We start from the raw sequence: 19,550 nt of genomic DNA on the forward strand, positions 1-19,550 counted from the left end.
TGCCATAAATCACCCACAAGTAAAAGATACTTTTTTTTCCCCACTTTATACTCAACGGGCATCTTTAACTAATGCCATCCTTCAAAGATTTCTAAAAATTTGAAAAATAAATACATTAAAAAACTTGCGATTAGAATTGGGATTTGTCAGATTTCAGGACAGTTCATAACTAGTTTGGGCCATAGTTGAACATTTCTCTTTCTCTCTCCAGGGCTTGCTCTTGTCTGGACTGTACCTACAGAGTACAGCTCAAGACCTGCTGCTGGACAGGAGGACTCCTGGGTCAGCCTCTTTGGCTCCTTTGGGGGCAGAAGACAAATCATTCACTTTTCACTCGACACTTGTAGGCAATTGTCCCAAATAACCCAATGTCCGGAACCAACTCCTCCCTGCCATTTACAGTAACTGCAGCCACGGTGGCTGCTAAGGGAAGGATGTGGGGAAGGGGAAGGGCAGGGAAAGGCCTCACTTTCATCACATCACTTGGCCACCCCAGGCAATTCATTCAACAAATATCCCTCCCATGCCAACATGTGCTCAGTGGTGACACATAAAGGGCAAAAAACCCTGTGGTCCCTGACCAAGTTATGCTAGCATATTAGAGACCTCAGGATGTCACTAAGGAGATGAGCAAATGAATAAATGTGAGATTAAACCCACAAAAAAAGCTTCAAGGGCCACAACCTATTCTGTAACTATTTCCCTGAGACATCCGTTCCTCATCCAGGTAAAGACCTGAAGGATGAGCAGGTGTTAACTAGGCAAAAAGAGGGTGAGAGAGCATTCCAGACAGAGGCAGCAGGATCAAAGGCCTTGTCAAAAGGAAGAAGGGCAAGTTTTGGACCTGTGAAGAGCAGCAAGGCTGAAGTAGAGGAAACGGGAGGCTATGGGGCGAGGCCAGACCATGGGGAACTCTACAGGCCACAGAAAGGACTTTGGCCTTTACCCAAGAATGCTGGAGAGTCGTTGAAGTGTATGAGGACAGAGAGATGACAGAGCGTGACGTGGTCAGATTTTTTTTCTTTTTCTTTTTCTTTTTTTTTGCGGCACGCGGGCCTCTCACTGTTGTGGCCTCTCCCGTTGCGGAGCACGCTCCGGACGCGCAGGTTCAGTGGCCATGGCTCACGGGCCCAGCCGCTCCGCGGCATGTGGGATCTTCCCAGACCGGGGCACGAACCCGTGTCCCCTGCATGGGCAGGCGGACTCTCAACCACTGCGCCACCAGGGAAGCCCAGATTTTTTTTCTTTTTAAAGATCACTCACTCTAGCGGATCTGTGGAGAATGTATTGGGGGTCCAGAGTGACCATGGACAGTTAGAAGGCTACTGTGGTCATCAGGTGAGGGATGATGGTAAACTGGAACACGGTGGTGATAGGAGAAATGGAAAGACGTGAACGCATTCAAAGTATAATCTGGAGATAAAACTGACAGGCTTGGATATAAGGATGAGAAAGAAGAGGTATCGTGAAGGACACCTGGGTTCTGGCTTGGGCAGTGGGTGGATGGTGATGCCATTCAACAGGACAGGTTACGATGGAAAAGGAGCCAGTTCTGGGGGGAAGACTGAAGGCCCGGCTGGGTCTGAGATGCCTGCAAGACCTCCGAATGGACATGTGAAGTTAACAGCAGGATACTAGTCTAGAACTCAGTGGAGAGGTCTGGACTGCACACCGATTCCATCAGTATGTGGAGTATGTGGTCATCAGCATGTGGAGGACAGGAGCCATGGGGGTGGGTAAGACTGCCCAGGGAGGGAACAGTGAGCCCACCTGGAGGAACGGCAATGTTTCAGAGCTGGATAGAGGGGGGTAAGCAAACTGGAATAACCAGAGAAGTGGGAGGAAACGAAGGGGGCATGGAATGTCAGGGAAGCCAAGGGAAGGAAACGTTTCAAGAGTGACTGAGACACTAATAATAAACGCTAACATATATTAAGTCTTAATTACAGCCAGGCACTCTGCTGAGGGCTTTGAATACATGTTCAAATTTAGTCTGCACAACAACCTTTTGAGGTGGGAACCATTTCACTCTTTTATAGATGAGGAAACTGTGGCAAAGAAAGGTTAAGGCGGTGACTCATGAGGAGCTGGGATGGAAACTCAAGCAGCCTGACTGCAAACTCTGATTCACCTGACTACCTCCAGGGCAGCTCGGGAGGCCATACAAGATGAGGACTGAAGAGTGGCCAGCGGATGGACCGCTGAGTCTATCCTCTGGGACACCCCCAAGGGAATGTTCCAAGGGAGAGACAGAATGGAAGCCAGACTACAGCCCATTATTAGGAACGCTCCAAGTTTTGACCTGTTTTTCAGCTGTCTGAGGGAACCAACTGGGAGATATGACCAGTAGGTCCAATCTGTGTCCCCGACAGCAGCTAACTGGGTGCTTTAATACAGTAGATGATGCTCAAAATGAAATGAGAACGGCTCAGGAGCACAGTGTTGCTACGTGCTGCTGCTGACCCTTTACATCACCCCATCCTAATGTTTTCAGAGTGCTCTCTGATGTGTTACCTCCGTGATCCTCACAACGACTTCATGAGGTGGGTTACTTTCACCACATCTTAGAGATAGGAAACTGAGACTCATCACAGCTAAGGAACTTGCCCACAGTTACACAGCTGGCCTGGCTCAGCTAAGGCTCAAATCCAGGTCTTCTGACTCCAGGTCTAATGTTCTTTCGTGGGAGTCACAGTGGAAAGAAGACCCTTCTTTGGAGCCAGAGAGACCTAACTTCGAGTGTCAGCTCTGTGTGACCCTGGGCAAGTTACTTTACCTTTCTGGGCCTTCCTGTATAAAATGGGGTTGTAGGGTTACCATGAGGGTTGAATCAGATAATCTAAGTGAAACTCCCAATACAATGCTTAGTAAATTATCAGTCGTCCATCCCTGGCCCCACCCCCACCCCCTCCATCTCTGCCCTGGACAGCCAATGTGGGGCTTCTACGGGGTCTTATTTTTGTTTTTCCAAAGAACAGAGCAGGATTAAGGCACATTGAAGGTCACAAGCTGCTGCTACATATTAGAAGTCCCACTCTGTTCATGCTGGAGTCCCTTGTCGGGGCAGAAGGCGGCCCAGGTGTTTGTCCTTCCCCTTCCCTGCGGGGCAAGCCCCAGGCCCCAGGCATCTATCCAGCAGCCAGCCTTAATGACCTGCTGGCTGGCTGTTTCCTTAGAGATAAACTAGACAAACTAGAATCAAAGGCTTTTGGGTCAATAAACGGGACAGCAACACCAACAGTACAACAGCAGAGGGCAGGGTTGCTCCACTGACTCCCACGACAGGAGCCAGAGACCCAGGAGAAACTAAACAGCACTTTTACTGACACTAGAGTTCATGAAGCCTTTGAACCAATGTCCTTCAGTGCTATCTGACACCACCAGTGTGTGGAGGGTGATTTCTTTTCACCCTGAAGGTACAGAAGAGGAAACTGAGCCTCAGGGAGGGTAAATGACTGCCCTAGTCAGGAATGCAAAGACTCTGGTAAGCAAGGAGTCAGGATGCCTGGGTTCAAATCCCAACTATGCCAGTTACTAGCTCTGTGACTGTAGCAAGTAACCTCATTTCCCTATATTTGTAAAATAAGTAAGACCAGTACCACATTAGGTTGTTGTAGGAATTAAATGAGATAATGTACGTGACATACACTTAGGACACTGTCTGGTGCAGAGTAAGCACTCAATAAATGGTACCTGTTACTGTAATTATCATTCTACTGCGCTTGTTTGGATGGGGGTGTGGGTGAGAAAATGAGCACAGCTTTCAGCACTGCAGAAAACACTGTCATCAGCCAGCTCATTATACCACAGTCTCGGTCGCTACATGTGTGATTTCTTCACCGGCCTTTCCTGGAGTCACAAATTTAGAGGAAATGGTCTGTAGCTTGATGAAGTGACAACAGCTTTCTATCTGCATCATCCCTTTTCCAGAGCATCGCCATTAGGCAACACTTCTCCAAAGAGAAAGCTGTTCGCGATCCTGAGAAAGGAGGCCCTGAAAGTTCCCAGAAGGCTTAAGAATGGTGGAGTTTCCCCTGTGATAATGCTGTCAGGAATCGGGTCAAACAACAGAGTTCCAGGTAGGGGCCATAAAGAGGCAGTTTTTCCCTCCTCCCACAATCTCTCCTCCTTGGCCAAACACCTCTGACTAGGGGGAAAGGACAATCAAGGACAATCGTCAGAAAACTCATCAAGTTTCCCTGGTTTGCCAACATGCCAAGAGACCAGGTCACCATTCATAGCTTCTCATTTTAACCTCAACTACAAACAATGTGCAGTCCGGCTGCTTTCCTGGCCTCCCCCAGAGAGAGGGAGCCAGTTCCTGAGAGCTTCAGAGAGAATGTCCCCAGCTCTAGAACCAATGGCACTGCTCAAGAAGGAAGGTCAGAGGTACGGAGTCCAAACAGGCCCGCTGCGAAGGCTGAGGAGAGGAAGCGGGAGGGCTGGTCAGCCAAGCATCCAGAGATCAGAGAGATCCTGGCTGGGCGCCCCAACTGCACCAGCACAATTACGGACTTCCAGGAAGTACGTTAACTGGCCTCCAAAGTACAGCCCCAGGTCCCAGTCGTAAGTGGCTTCCTATTGTCTGGGCACCTGAGAATCTGGCGGAGGCAAGAGGCAAGATTATGTATGTGGCTGCAGACAGGGGATGGGCTAGTGTAAGGAGAAGGCGAGGGGAGGAGTTTGAACCAAACCCCAGCAATTTCTCCATTCAATATCCAGCCCCACCCTGTGACTAGGAAAACAAAGGTATGGGGGAAGGGGAGAAGAAAAGTCATTTCCTTTATTGTAACTGGAGCCCAGCTGGGTAAGAGTGAGGCTGGAATGGAGTCAGGAAGAATGAATTACTTTGGGTAGCACGGAAGGAGGGTCCTGCTTCTAGCAGGCCTGCACCCAGACACTGTGAATTCATCAGAGAATCACAGATAAGCTGGGGTGGAAGAGACCTTAAAAGACTATTCAGGCTAATGCCTCAGGCTCCTCATAACCCAGGTCGTTTCTGGGGCCAGACAAGTACAATACTTCCCAGCCCTGAAGATATTCCTCCAATTTGGGAAAAAATCAGATTGGCTCCAAAGCAGCCAACCTCCCCAGGGCAAATCACCAGGCTCCATCTGAGGGCTCCATGCCATCCAGTTTTCGTGGGAAAGCTCAGGAGTCAGGAGATGCATCCTTTCAGTAGAGCTGGATCAGAAAGACTCCATCCTTGAGGCAAAGCTGCAAATAAGAGACTGAACCGAGATGCTCTGCTTCCCCCACAGGCATGATCTTTGATTTAACTGTGCCAGGGTGGTTCAAAGTTAACCTTAATCCCCAAGGCTCCACATCAGATGACCAATGAGTGTGTTAAGAGAAATACACATATGCATGCAGGTATATATAGGCACACATTCACAATATAACATAAAGTGACAACTGCTGATTATTAAAGGTTTTCTATGTGTCAGATGCTATGCTAGGGACTTTACATAGGTTATCACATTTAATCCTCCTGAACAACCTTGTGGGATGAGTACTAGTCTTATCCCTATTTTACAGATGAGGTACCTGAAGTTCAGGGAAGTCACCTACGGTCAGTTAATAAGCTGCAAAGCCACGATTTGAAACCAGTCTCTTCCGTAGCCTGAACTCTTTCCCACCAGGATAACATGTCTTACTTCTTTATGAGCATGTATTTGTGTGTCTGTCTCTTTTATACACGCACACACACACACACAGAGTGCACTCTAACAAGCTAGCATCTTCAGTCCCAGGGCCAGCTCTTTTCATCCATGGCCTAACTTTTTGACATTTTGGTTTCAGGCCTTGCATCTGTGATATGAAGGAGTTATATCATATAGTAGGTGGTTCTTCTAGTTATAGGAGAATCCAGAAGTCCCAAAGATTAGCTTGTTCTACCCATTCCTGCTTATTTTGGTTAGAAGATATTCATACAAATGGGAAAACGGCAGGAACAAATAAGACCGTATGGGTTGGAGGCCAAGGAGAGCCTCAGTCTGGGAACTCTTTGGGTTCTGATGCTGCTCATTTGCCTCAGTTGTAAAATGAAAAGACTAGCCAGAGGGCCCTGCAGCTATGATACTCTGCTCCTATCTTACTAAAAGGCAAAGTAAAAGTGGAATCAAATTCCCTGAGGGTAACCAAGGAGGAATAACCAAAGCAATCAGATCCACAGAGAAGACTGGAGAGCTCTGAGTTAGAGCTGAAAGGGCAGAAAAATGTTCCAACTCTTCCAGAGGCCAGAGCTCTCCAGGCCAACCCCCCACGTAATTCCCTGGGTGGAGACAAGTGCTTAAAGGTCAATTAAATTTCTTGATATCAGCACAGGGGATGCTTTGCAACATGAGCTGTGTGTGGGAGCTGGAGTTTACAGCACATGGTGCCTGGCTACGGTCTGTCTCATTCTCAGATCTCAGCACAGCCCTGCCACTTCAGACCACGGGGGACCACAAATGCCCACCCAGCCTCCAACGAGGAATGACTGCAGGCCAGGTGCTGTGTTATGCTCTGGAGAATACAAAGACAAGCTCCCACTCTCAAGGATTCCAACCATTCAGTGGGTGCCTACCATGAGCTGGACCCTTGGCATATATGACTTCATTCAATTTCAACAAGTCTGTGACAGAGATGATTAACACCTTTATTTTCCTGATGAGGAACAGAGTCTCAGAGAAGAGGAACAAATCTGACATTAAAGTCTGTGCTATTTTCAAGAAACCGAGCTGCCTCCAAACTATAATCTAAGAGCTATAATAAAGTTGATAACAAAAAGCAGGAAACGAGGGAGGCATCCCGTGGTGAAGAAGAGCTGGCTCTGCCAGCTGCACTACAAACAACCCTTGAGGCAACTGTGTAATCAGCAGTGCAGGCGTGGGAAACTCGCTCTTTCTCAGCCTTGGTCTCCTCACCTATAAAGTGAGGGTGCTGGGACACCCCGGAAAGGTCTCCTCCCATCCCAAACCCCCCACCTCTAGCTGCACCCGGCCCATGTGTGGCTCTTCCACTTTCACCTGGTGTTTGCTCACATGCCCTTCCTGGGCATATCCCTTTGCTCCCTGAGCTCCCCCAAGATGGAAACTCTCTAGTAGGAAGCTTGTTTTGTATTTGCCAGAAGATGAAATAGTGCCTGGCCCGCAGCGCACTGGCAAAGACAGGGGTGTGGACCCACTTACCGGAAGCAGGAGCTGTGCCAGGCTTCGCTGACAGTCCTGTACAACCTCTGGTTCAGAGCGACATGGTCTCCACAGCCCCGACACCTCCAGGCATCTTCACCTGCACACAAAACCAAGGGGCTCAGAGGCCAAAGAAGCAGGGGTGCAGGGATCGGATTCCTACCATGTAGAAGACGATCAAGTTAACGGACTCTCATACTGAAAGGGCTGGGCGATGCTCTGCTGGATGCACAGTTCCCTCCTTCACAAGATCCCTGGGGAGCGCTCATCCAGTTGTTCATCTCCCCACCACAGGGAATTCCTGGCCTCAAAAGTAGCCTCATTTTTTAAAATGAGACTTTTAAAAAAACGGTTCTGGTTGTTCCTTTTTCTACTGAAACAAAACCTGCCTTCTCCTTTCCTTCAGCCCTTGCTTATAGTTCTGAGTAGATGAAATGAACAAAGTCTCTTTATTTTCGGGTCAGCCTTTCCTACAATGGTCCCCAGCCAGCACCCAGAAATTTCTCCTCTCTGGGTTACACGTGTTGCTGCCTTTCCCTACTCCTCAAAAGCCCTGGTTGTGCAGATTTTCCATCACCCCAATGGTTCCATCATTCATTCAACCAACATCATGGGTCCTCTTGTTGGACCCATGGGTCCAAGCTCTACATTGGAGGCTGTTGGATAAACTACCCCTGCTCCTCAAAGAGGAAATCCACTGGAAAAGAAACATTCTTCCATATTGTACTTTTTCATTAAGATGTTATTTCAGGGGTAGAAGCAAAGTGCTATCTTAGTTCAGAGAAAGAAATTACAAGGGTAGAAGGGAAAGAACAAACATTTAATCCCTCCTATATGCCAAGAAGTGTGCTAGATGCTTTCACAGACCCAATCTCATTTAATTCTCAAAACAATCCTGTGAGACAGGTATTATTATATTAACGGATGAGAGAACTGAAGCTTGGGGCCGGACAAGTGGCAGAGTTAGCATCCCAACTCAGGTCTGCCCCATTCTAAAGCCTGTGCTCTTTCTAGTTCCTGCCCATTCCACTCAGGAGAGCCAGGAAAGTCTTTGCAGGGGAAGCTGAGCCTTGAAAGATGGGCAAGATTTACTACAGGCTGAAAAAGTATGGGGAAGAGCTGTGTAGGCTGAGAGATTAGCATGGGCAGAAGCACAGAGTCAGTCCACATCCCTCCAAAAGGGACAGAGCACAATACTCCTGGTGTGGCTCAGATGTTAACTTGTTGAAATAAAAGGGCAGCTGAGATCAAGTTGTGGTACCTGACTCAGCCCTAGAAAGCGGGACAAGGTTGTTACAAGACTCCCTTGTGCGCCCCGTGTGTGCGGCTTTGTTCTCTCTGGGTAACTCCAGACTGCCACAGGCACAGTGACAGTCACCGGACCCTGTTTTACAGGCACAGGGGCCATGAATAGACAATGCACGGCTTCGGGCACTTCAGGATTGCTTGGCGGCATTCTGGGGCAGCCAGGGCACAGACAGCTGTCCTCATAGCCCAGAGGAGAGTTAAATGAGCTGGCAGAAGGCTTTAAAGCCCAACCCACCTGCTCCTCTCCCATACATGTATCACCTCCTGGATCTAAACTTCCTAGACTCTCAAGAGGGAGGGGCCTTTGTGGTTTTGGGTGGTAGTGGTTGGACAGTGCACCATCAACCTCACAAACTCCAAGGCAGAAAAGTCTGAGACACTCATTCAAACTGGTTTATGGGTGAGACAGTGAATTAGTGAGGTTTTTTTAAAAATATTATTTTTACATCTTTATTGGAGTATAATTGCTTTACAATGTTGTGTTAGTTTCTGCTGTATAACAAAGTGAATCAGCTACACATATACATATATCCCCATATCCCCTCCCTCTTGCGCCTCCCTCCCACTCTCCCTATCCCACCCCTCTAGGTGGTCACAAAGCACCGAGCTGATCTCCCTGTGCTATGCAGCTACTTCCCACTAGCTATCTATTTTACATTTGGTAGTGTATATATGTGAATGTTACTCTCTCACTTTATCCCAGCTTACCCTCCCCGTGTCCTCAAGTCCATTCTCTATGTCTGCATCTTTATTCCTGTCCTGCCCCTAGGTTCATCAGAACCATTTTTTTAGATTCCATATATGTGTGTTAGCGTGCAGTATTTGTTTTTCTCTTTCTGACTTACTTCACTATGTATGACAGACTCTAGGTCCATCTACCTCACTACAAATAACTCAATTTCGTTTCTTTTTATGGCTAATATTCCACTGTATATATGTGCCACATCTTCTTTATCCATTCACCTGTCGATGGACACTTAGGTTGCTTTCATGTTCTGGCTGTTGTAAATAGTACTGCAGTGAACACTGTGGTGGTACCTGACTCTTTTTGAATTATGGTTTTCTCAGGGTATATGCCCAGTAGTAGGACTGCTGGGTTATATGGTAGTTCTGTTTTTAGTTTTTTAAAGGAACCTCCATACTGTTTTCCATAGTGGCTGTATCAATTTACATTCCCACCAACAGTGCAAGAGGGTTCCCTTTAGTGAGAGGGTTTTTAATGAACACAGATATCCAAATGAATCTTCCAAATTCTGGAAGCACCAGAGTTTGGGAACTCTTACATGAAAGGGCTTTCAGGATGCCACCAGCAAATCTCATTATTTTAAGCCACACCTTGTTTCTTGCTTTTACTTTTTAACTAGCAAGGAATAGTCTCTGACCCGACCACCCACTTACTCAACAATTCAACATCTTGGCTCTGAGTGACCTCTAGTTGTTTCCAAAATTCAAAAAGAATCAGGACTTTCCACTGTGAAGATATTCGAGATAACTTGTTATGGCCACACCCTCCAGAGCCTACCCTGCCCTCCAGTCTTTTTTTTTTTTACATAAATTTATTTATTTTATTTATTTATTTTTGGCTGCGTTGGGTCTTTGTTGATGCGCAAAGGCTTTCGCTAGTTGCGGCAAGTGGGGGGATACTCTTCGTTGCGGTGTGTGGGCTTCTCATTGGAGTGGCTTCTCTTGTTGCAGAGCGCAGGCTCTGGGTGCCCGTGCGCCAGTAGCTGTGGCACGTGGGCTCAGTAGTTGTGGCCTGCGGGCCCTAGAGCACAGGCTCAGTAGTTGTGGCACACGGGCTTAGTTGCTCCGCAGCATGTGGGATCTTCCCAGACCAGGGCTCAAACCCATGTCCCCTGCATTGGCAGGCGGATTCTTAACCACTGCGCCACCAGAGAAGTCCCCCTCCGGTCTTGAGAAACTCAACACCATTCAACACTTACGTAACACGTGCTCTGTGCTAGGCACTAGGGGCACAAAAATCAAGACCCTCTACTCCCTCCTCTCATAGCCACCTGGTTCCACCTTTGAAATGTCCCTCCAATCCTTCTCTGTCCTTCAGCACTGCCCGAGTTCAGGTGTTTGGCTTCTTTTCCTGGTGTGCTGCTGCACAGTCTTAGCTGGCTCACCCAGACTCCCCAATGTCTACAGAACTCAGCTGTTGACTCCACCCCATCCCACCTCTCAGAAGACAGTCTCCACCACCTCTCCCTTCTCCACTGGCTCCTTCCAACTGTCATTTAAGTAAATTCAAGTCTTTCCCATTTAAAAAAAAAAAAAAACCTGGACCCCACTTTCTCCTCTAGCTACCACCCTTGCTTCCCCATGTCACAGCCACACATATTAAAAAGTTGTCTAACAGGGAATTCCCTGGTGGTCCAGTGGTAAGGACTCTGCACTTTTCCTGCAAGGGCGTGGGTTCAATCCCTGGTCAGGGGACTAAGACCCTGCAAGACAGGCGGCGCAACAAAAAAAAAAAAAAAAAAAAAGTTGTCTAATAAAAAACAAACTTATGGCTACCAAAGGAGAAAAGGCAGGGAGGGATAAATTAGGAGTTTGGGATTAACAGATACACACTACTATATATAAAACAGATAAACAACAGGAGCTACTGTACAGCATAGGGAACTATATTCAATATCCTGTAATAAAACACAATGGAAAAGAATATGAAGAATATATATATATATAACTGAATCACTTTGTTGTATACCAGAAACTGATACATTGTATATCAACTATACTTCAATTAAAAAAAAAAAAGTTGTCTACACATCACTGCCTTCATTTCTTCACTTCCTATTTACTGCCCAATCCACTGCAGTTTGACTTCCACCCCCACCATTTCTCTGAAACTGTCTCACCAAGGTCAACAGTGACCGCTTATTGCTAAATTCAATGGACACGCTTCAGTCATTCTTTTAGCAAGTATTTACTGCATGCCAACTATGTGTGTAACACCATGCTCGGGAAAGAGCAGCAAACAAGAGAGAGATTAAACATAGAGCAGATATTAAACAATAACATAATTATTTTCATTATAATTGGGGCAAGTGGTAGGAAGAAGATATCAAGTTCATAACTAAGCAAATGGGGTTGGGTAGGGCAAACAAGAACATATTCCTTAAGGAAGTAATTTCCAAGCTGAGCTCTAAAGGATGAATAGAAATTAACCAGGCCAAAGGAGGAGGAAAGGGTAACACTGGAGACTGGGATGGCGGGGAGATCTGTGTAAAGGTCCTGAGGCAGGAACACAAACTCCTCACTCATCACTAAAGCTGGCTCTTGTTAGCTCCTAAGGACTAAGGAACTAAGACCAGTCCCTGGCCTACTACAGTCCCTCAAGAAACATTTATTGAAAGAAGGGATGGCCCTCCACAAGGTGGCCCCAAAGAACCTTTATCTTTCAACCTCTTGTACAAACGAATGCTCTAGTCACATCTTGATTTATTTTTTATTCCTGCCACACAAATGCATGGTCTTGTATCCTAACATTCACACCTATAGCTACTCTGTGTGTTTAGGATACTTTATTTACCCACCTTTTCCTCCCTTAATCAGACTTCCATCCTTCCTTGATGGTCCCCCAAAGGCAGGAAGTGTTTGTTTCACTTGGTGTATTACCTGTTTTATATCATTTGTTCTATAACTACAGTTCATTATGTTTCTGTCTCCTTTAGTCCCTTCCTCTCTGCACCACCACCCCCAGCTCTAAGGGGCAAAGACTGCATCTTGATCATCTTCAAATCTCCAGGGCCTAGCATGAAGTCTGGTGCAGAACTGACACTCCTTTGTGTGGCAAATCCAACTGAAAAACTGGACCCAACTGCCAGCTATAAAGGTAATTTCCAAAGATAAGCTCCAACGGTCAGCAGCAATGATTCACCTGGAATGTGTCCTGGTTCCCCCGTGACTACCTCCAGGAAAAGTCACATGTAGATGCACATGCCTCAGTCTGTCACACTGTACCCGAGGGAGGCAATTCACGCAGAGCCTTCAGCCTCCCAAACTCAGACTTTCTTCAAAAATACTCTTGGCCTCTTCAGCTCCCTTACACAGCCCTAAAAGTCAATGATCCTAACTCTCTTACAACCTTCATTCTAGGAAATGTAAGAGAAATGTAATAATACAAAGTCTTGGAGATTTCTGTGAGGCCTAGTGGAAGACCAATCTAGGGTCCAGTCTGGCTGGGAATGTCTTCCTCTAGGAAAATACCTCATTGTACCAGGCTGTTCACCTCTCCCTCGACTGTGTTTACCTCTCCTATTTGCAGACTTATCAACAGTGGCTACTGATTGTCAGAGTCCAGAAAGGGAGCTTGACTAAGTAAATGTCCCCAGCAGCTTCAAACAATACGGAGCCCTTGTCAGGTGTTTAATAATCAGAAAACCATGCCTTCATGGTTATTATTGGGATTTGTTGCTTTTAGGAAGTGCTAAGTGTGCGATGCAAACAAGGTGAGAATTGTAACAAATGGCTCATTACAAAGTTTCTCACCTTCAGGATCTTTTGAATGCTGGTATAAAATATATTCAGCTTCTATACCCTTCTCTCTCGCAACTTAATAACTGGTGACATGAGCCTCAAACAATCTGTGACTACTGGGGTAGGCACTAGGGTAGCAGGATGGTAAGGCTGGAAGGGCCTTTAAAAATCATCTACTCAAACCTAAGCCTTTCATTTTTCTGAAAGAAAAATGGGCTTGGAGAAGAATTGAGTTGTCTAACCATCAGAAAGCTGGTCCAGAAGGGGCTCAAACCCAAGTTCTGAGACTACCAGACCTGTTGCATTTTTATGATCCTAAGCAGCCTCAGACAAGTTGAGACTTGGAAGGGCTCAGTTATTCCATGCAAGGGCTCAGCCTGGTACCCCAGCTCAGGGCCAGTGAGTTTCCCACAAGACACTAACATTCACCTTAATCTTGGTCTAAGAACTTGGTTTCTGCAAACTAGTCCTTTTCAACTTCAAAGTGGTGAGAAATCCCCAAGCACTGAGAGCTTGTGAGACCATAAAGCCTGGCCTGAACCAACATGCACAGATCCTATCCTTTCACTTGAGAAAAAAATCGTTGGTGCTTCTCATGTTCCACTAGACTATGAGAACCTGGAACAAAACCCAGCCAATTCAGTGCAGCACAAAACAAGTACGGTAACTGTTGTGCCCCCTGGGAGCTGGCAGGTCAGGTATATAAATCCAACTTGTTCCAGGATAAAGCAGGAAGCAGAGGGGCAGGGCAGCAACTGGTATGGAACAACCAAGTGAGAAGAGATCACATTTGAATGAAGTGACTACCAACAAGATTAACAGTAATGATTAACATTCCTCTAGATATTCTCCCCTGTATCCCAAAGAGTTTTCCTCCTCACTAGCTTATCATATATTACCAAAGGAGTGTCTAAGGAAGAAAGATTAGATGATTTTTAAAGGCGCTCCTGGACTTCTCTGGACCTTAGATTCTTCCTTCCTAAAAGGAGGGATCATGGGCTTCCCTGGTGGCGTAGTGGTTGAGAGTCCGCCTGCTGATGCAGGGGACACGGGTTCGTTCCCCAGTCTGGGAAGATTCCACATGCCGCGGAGCGCCTGGGCCTGTGAGCCATGGCTGCTGAGCCTGCGCCTCTAGAGCCTGTGCTCCGCAACGGGAGAGGCCACAACAGTGAGAGGCCTACGTACTGCAAAAAAAAAAAAAAAAAAAGGAGGGATCAAATTACTCCTAACTCTGAGAGTCTGTGACACTAAAACAGGGGCCTCTCATTTTTCAGGTCAAGGCACAGACACAGGCATCTCAGAGGTTTTATTCTTGCTGTTGTTCTCTTCTGCCTCTCCTTAGTTTATTAGGAAAAATTTGTAAGAGTCAAGCAGAAGAACCGGAGTCAGATCTGGGTTTGAAACCTGGCTCTGTGTCCTTGTGCAAATTATTTAACCTCTCTGAGCCTGACTTTTTTTTTTTTTTTTGCATCAGCAGGCAGACTGTCAACCACTGCGCCACCAGGGAAGCCCTGAGCCTATTAATCTTTATTTTTTTTAAGAAAGTAAACAAATAACTTTCTCCCCCAGCTCCTATCAGTAATTTTTAATAACTGAAATATAGTTGACATACATTATGTTAGTTTCAGGTGTACTGCATAGTGATTTGATGTTTGCATACATTATAAAATGATCACCAGAAAAAGTCTAGTAACCACCTGTCCCCATACAAAGTTATTACAATATTATTGACCTTATTCCTTATGCTGTATATTATATCCCTGTGGCTTATTTATAACTAGAGGTTTGTACCTCTTAATCCCCTTTACCTATTTCACCCCCTTGTCTCTTAATCTTTAAAAAGAGGATATCACTCACCTTACAGCATTACCAAGAGGATTAAGAGAAATAACATAATATTACCTGAAAATACCTCCCACAGTGCCTGGCACTTAGTTGGCAACTGAATTGTGAGTAGCTTTTCTTCTTTCTTTCATGTATATCTAGGGGACTGGCTGGGGAAAATGCTGAGCTATTAAATACATTAGCCTCTAAAATCTGATGGGAATGTTTTCAAAACAAATTCAGCAAATGTCTTCTATGTGTCCATGTGCAAGACAGAGACTAGGCCACAAACTTATGGGGCCCTTGGCGAGTGCTCATGGGTATGAGGGGCAAGGATATGTGAAAAAATAACACATGTCAGAGAGGGACAAACCAGGTACTGGGGGCAAGGCAAGCTTGGTGGAGTAATAAGACACTTGGTAGAGAAACAAACAAGACAGATGGTTCTTGCCACTTTCGGCTTTCAGGCACTCAGGTTCTCACTTCCAACCATAAGTTTACTTAGCTGTGAATGAGTAGGCATTTTCTTATCTAGGGGAAGGCCTACAAAGAATCTCTTTATCAGAGAACTGGTTAACCAATTCATACATTCTCAGATGGCAGTTCTCAACCCATTGTCAGTGGCAGGGAAAAAATTCTTTGAGTCCTTATTATATGCCAGGCAGTGTTCTAAGCACTAGGCAAGCATGAACTAATTGAATATAAAGATTCCATGAAATAAGGACTAGTATCAAAGGACTATTATTGTCCCCATTTTAATGAAAAGGAAACTGAACTGCTCAACTAACAAGTGTTAGAGCTGGGATTAGACCACAGGTCTGCTTACTCCAAAGTCTGTCTTCAACTACATTTTAGACTTTCTTTACTGGAAAAATAAATTACAAGGAGAGAGATCTGACAAAATAGAATCGCAGGATGGACGCTCAAGGTGTACTTTAATAGAACCAAGCAATGGTTTCCTGTTTTAGCTACTGTTGGATGTGAATTAATAGTTAAGAGTCTAATTCTTGCTACTGTATAAGGAAACGTCAAGAGTGGGAAAGAATACAGACTTGTAAGAGACTGCTACAGCTCCACGCACTCTCACTGAAATGCCGAAATGATACCTGGGGGTGGGCTCCACCGCTCCCTAGTATGCCTGAGCCCAAGCCCCCAACCCCAGGTTGCACTGATCAGAGGCCAGCCCTGGGCTGGAAATCAGCATAGTCTCCAGAAGAGGCAGACAACCCACCAGGAATGTGGAAAGCCTAATACTGCCTCTTGAACATGATGGGTTTCTATTCAGCTCTAAAACCTTGTGGTCTTCTTGGACCCTACCTTGCTCCCTCCATCCCATATCCAGAGCCATTCAAGTCACCCAACCCTGCCCATGACATGAGGCATTTTCCTCTGGTCAGTGCCTCCTTCTCCATTCCTATCAGTAACAACCTCAGCTCAGGGTCCATTGTATGTACCCACCTCCAGACTGGTGCTCTTCCTCACCCTTGTCCAATCCATCCTGCCCACCAAAGCCAGATTGATAGTATAAACACAAAATGCCCACATCATGACTCTCCCTGCCTCTAAACCTATGGTCTCTGCTGCAGATCAGAAAAGTCTACAAGCCTGGCATTAAACCCTCTGCAGTCTGGCTTCACCCACCCTCTCAGCCTTATCTTCCACTTCCCACACCTCCCAATCTTTGCCTCCACCACACATATTAATTCACCACCCCTTGTGAAGATCTTGAAACTCACCTGCCTTTGCAATCCTACTCCCACAGTTTTATTCCTTACCCCTTAAACCCCCCTGCCCTTTTTTTTAACCTACCTGAGATCTCTCAAATCTTACCTCCGTCAAGCATTCCCTGGCCAAATCTGGTAGCCACCCTGGACACCTTGCTGTTCTTCAAACATGCCAAGCACATTCCTGGCTCAGGGTCTTTGCTCATTCTCTTTTATTCCTTGTCCAGAATGTTCTACCCCCAGATATGCAAATGGCTCACTCCCTTGCTTCATTTCTCTGCTCAGATGTCATCGAAGAGAGGTTCCCCTGACCTCCCACTGCACCTATGCCCTTATCATACTTCATCTCTCTTCATTTATCCCTGACATATGATATTCATGTATTTACTTATTGTCTGTCTCTCGCCACCAGAACATACACTCCACGAGGGAAGGGATTTGATCTATTTTGCTCCCTGTTGTATCCCCCAGGGCCTAGAAGTGCTTGGCACACAGCAGGAACTCAATATATACTTGGGGGATAAATGTATGAATAAAGTTCTCCCTCATCTTTGAAATTCCCTAATGTTATCACCTATAGGCCTTATAATAGCTTGCCTTGATTTGTTCATTTTTTCCTCAATTATTCTAAATAGTGAATTTCTCAAAGGCACAAACCACATATTATTCATTTCCACAAATACTGTGTGCCAGACCCTGTATGCCTCAAGGACCCTGAAATATTGGAAAGAGCACTGAACAAGTTCTAGGTTAGACCTGGCTCTACCGCTAGTTGAGTAACCCTAGACAAATCCATTTTCCTCCCTAGTCCTCAGTTTCTTAACATGTAAAACGAGAAGAGTTACATTATCTCTAGCATCTGTTAAAATTTATAACAGGTAACACTTGGCCCAGCCCAGTGCCTTAGACATCACCGGTACTCAGCAAATATTTGATTTCTCTGTTGATTCTTCTGTTACACAGGAATCTGAGTTGTCTTGGAACACAGCTCTGTGTTCAAGGACAAGTAAAAGTTTAAGTCCCGCTTCCTTCTCTGACTCCACGGGCAACCTCATTCTGGTGTTTGTGATTCAGGGAGGATGATGCACCAAATTTGAAGCTAGAAAATATGAACTCAGACCACTGCTATTTTTTTGGCTATGGAACCTTGAACAAGTAATTTCTGAACCTTAGTCTCCTCATCCATAAAAAAGCTGTACTGGCCTTCTCTCAGTCTTCAAAGGCACCACATGCCTTTCTGCCTCAGGGCTTTTTTATGTTCCCTCTGCCTGAAAAGTTCTTCACCCTTTCTTAGCTGGACTAGCTTCTACTTATCCTCAGGGCTCAGCATAAACTTGCTTCATAAAGGAATGTGTTCCCTATCCACTTCCCTTGCCCCTGGTGCAATCTTACGGCACATATCTCAACTGCTTATCTCAGTTATTATGGCATTTATCTCAATTGTCACCTCAATTATTTACTGTACATCGCTAGGGCTGTAAGCACCACAAAGGCCAAGAATTGTGTCGTTTTGCTCATCATTATACTCCTCAGCGCTTGGCTTAGCGTGTGGCCCAGAAGTATCCAACAAATATTCTTATGGAAGAATGTACAAACGAATGCATCTAGAGGCACTGATGCCTCTAGACAGCTTTTTGGTTCACTCAGAGAAAGATCTAATAAACACTATTGCACTCTAAGATCTTTCGCAAGTTTCTGAGAATCAAGGTTCAAGACAGGGAACCTATGTTACTCAAAGGTTAGAAAAAATCATTAGAAATCATTTGAGACAAAGAATTCTGGAAACTAAAAAAAAATAAAATAGGAAGGGACGGAGAATGTCTACCCCAGCCCTTTTTCTCTAAAAGCCTATTATTAAGAATGAGGAGAAAATCCCATGCTCCCATGGTGAGGAAGTGACCCACTGGTGGCCTGGTCCTTTTATTCAGGATGGAGGAAGTGACTGTCCACAGGCTGAAAGCCAGGAAGCGGGGGCAGATATCCAGGACAGCCTCCCTCCTCCACTATTCCCTCCTGCCAGCTCTAGAAAGCTTCTGGACGCTGACCCTGGTCGACCCAGAGGCTGGGCCACCCACACAGGTGGGTGTTTCCCACAACTTTCTGGGAAACAGAAAGTTCCTGGTACTGGGGGACAGGCAAGGAGGGCAGGAAGCTGCAGGGTGGTGTGAAATGACTGGGAGGGGACCGCAGGCCCAGCCAACCTAACCCTGAAGCTACCCTTCACCCTTAGACACTCTTCCTTCCAGGAGGTGTTTGGCCACATTCCTTTCTGGTCTCAGAGGGGCCATGGGAGGGCCCAGAGCCCCAGGGGCCCTACCTGCCTCAGGAAGAAGCTCCAATCTCTCCCTACCCCCAGTCATGTCCTAAACCCCAAGGGAGCCCACAATGCCCTACTTCCTGCAAAGAACCCCAAGACCCAGGAGACCGCAGGCACCAAGATACCCTCCAGAAGGCTTGGATCCCGTGGGAAACTCATACTCTCCTCAATTTCCCACAGAAAATCCAGAACACGAGGTAACTCTCCATACCCTCAGAACCTACCCAAACTCTGAAGATGCCGTACTCCCCATATTCCCCCAAACTGTGACTCCAACGGAAACCGGTCCCCTCAGCTTCCTTAGAGTTTTAATTTGAGGCCTTGCAGTCTCCAGGCCCACAAAAAAAGGTGCCCCCCCCCCAGCATCCCTTCCTCCCAAGGACCTCGACTCGCGAGAAGCCGCCAACCCCGCCTGCCCCACCTCCCCGCGAGCCCTCTATCCCCGCTCCCCACAACCTCCGAGTCTTCGGGGAGCGCTGTGCTCACTCCCCAAATTCTCTCTCTAAGGAGCCGGTACCCACGAGGGTCCACTCAGCCCGAAACCCCCGAGAGGCCGCCAGCTCCCCTCAGGCGCCCCGGGGCCGGGACAGGACGGCGCAGCCCTTCCTTACCCGCCTGCTCGGCCATGGTCCCAGAGGCGCGGAAATGGGGAAGAGGAGGCCGCTACAGCGGCGTCTCCGCTCAACTCCTGCCGCCACCTCAGACGCGCGAGGACCTCTG

The 19,550-nt window shown here is 46.6% G+C and overlaps 1 protein-coding gene across 2 annotated transcripts in view; it reads right to left on the reverse strand.

Moving 5' to 3' along the window:
• LIMK2 (LIM domain kinase 2) overlaps window positions 1–19,550 on the reverse strand; it is a 53,756-nt gene extending 34,206 nt beyond the window's left edge. The window contains exons 1-2 of one of the 2 annotated variants that reach the window (XM_029229156.1): window positions 19,442–19,550; window positions 7,173–7,272 (exon numbers count right to left, since the gene is read on the reverse strand). In XM_029229156.1, coding sequence (XP_029084989.1) covers window positions 7,173–7,272; window positions 19,442–19,457 — 116 coding nt within the window. In that variant the 5' untranslated portion in view covers window positions 19,458–19,550. Of the gene's footprint in view, window positions 1–7,172; window positions 7,273–19,441 lie in introns of those variants that run through there. The other variant, XM_029229172.1, reaches the window with a different exon arrangement.

This window comes from Monodon monoceros, unplaced genomic scaffold (assembly GCF_005190385.1).
Source record: "Monodon monoceros isolate NGI ecotype Baffin Bay Population unplaced genomic scaffold, NGI_Narwhal_1 Super_Scaffold_1, whole genome shotgun sequence".
In the NCBI taxonomy this organism is placed as follows: Eukaryota; Metazoa; Chordata; class Mammalia; order Artiodactyla; family Monodontidae; genus Monodon; species Monodon monoceros.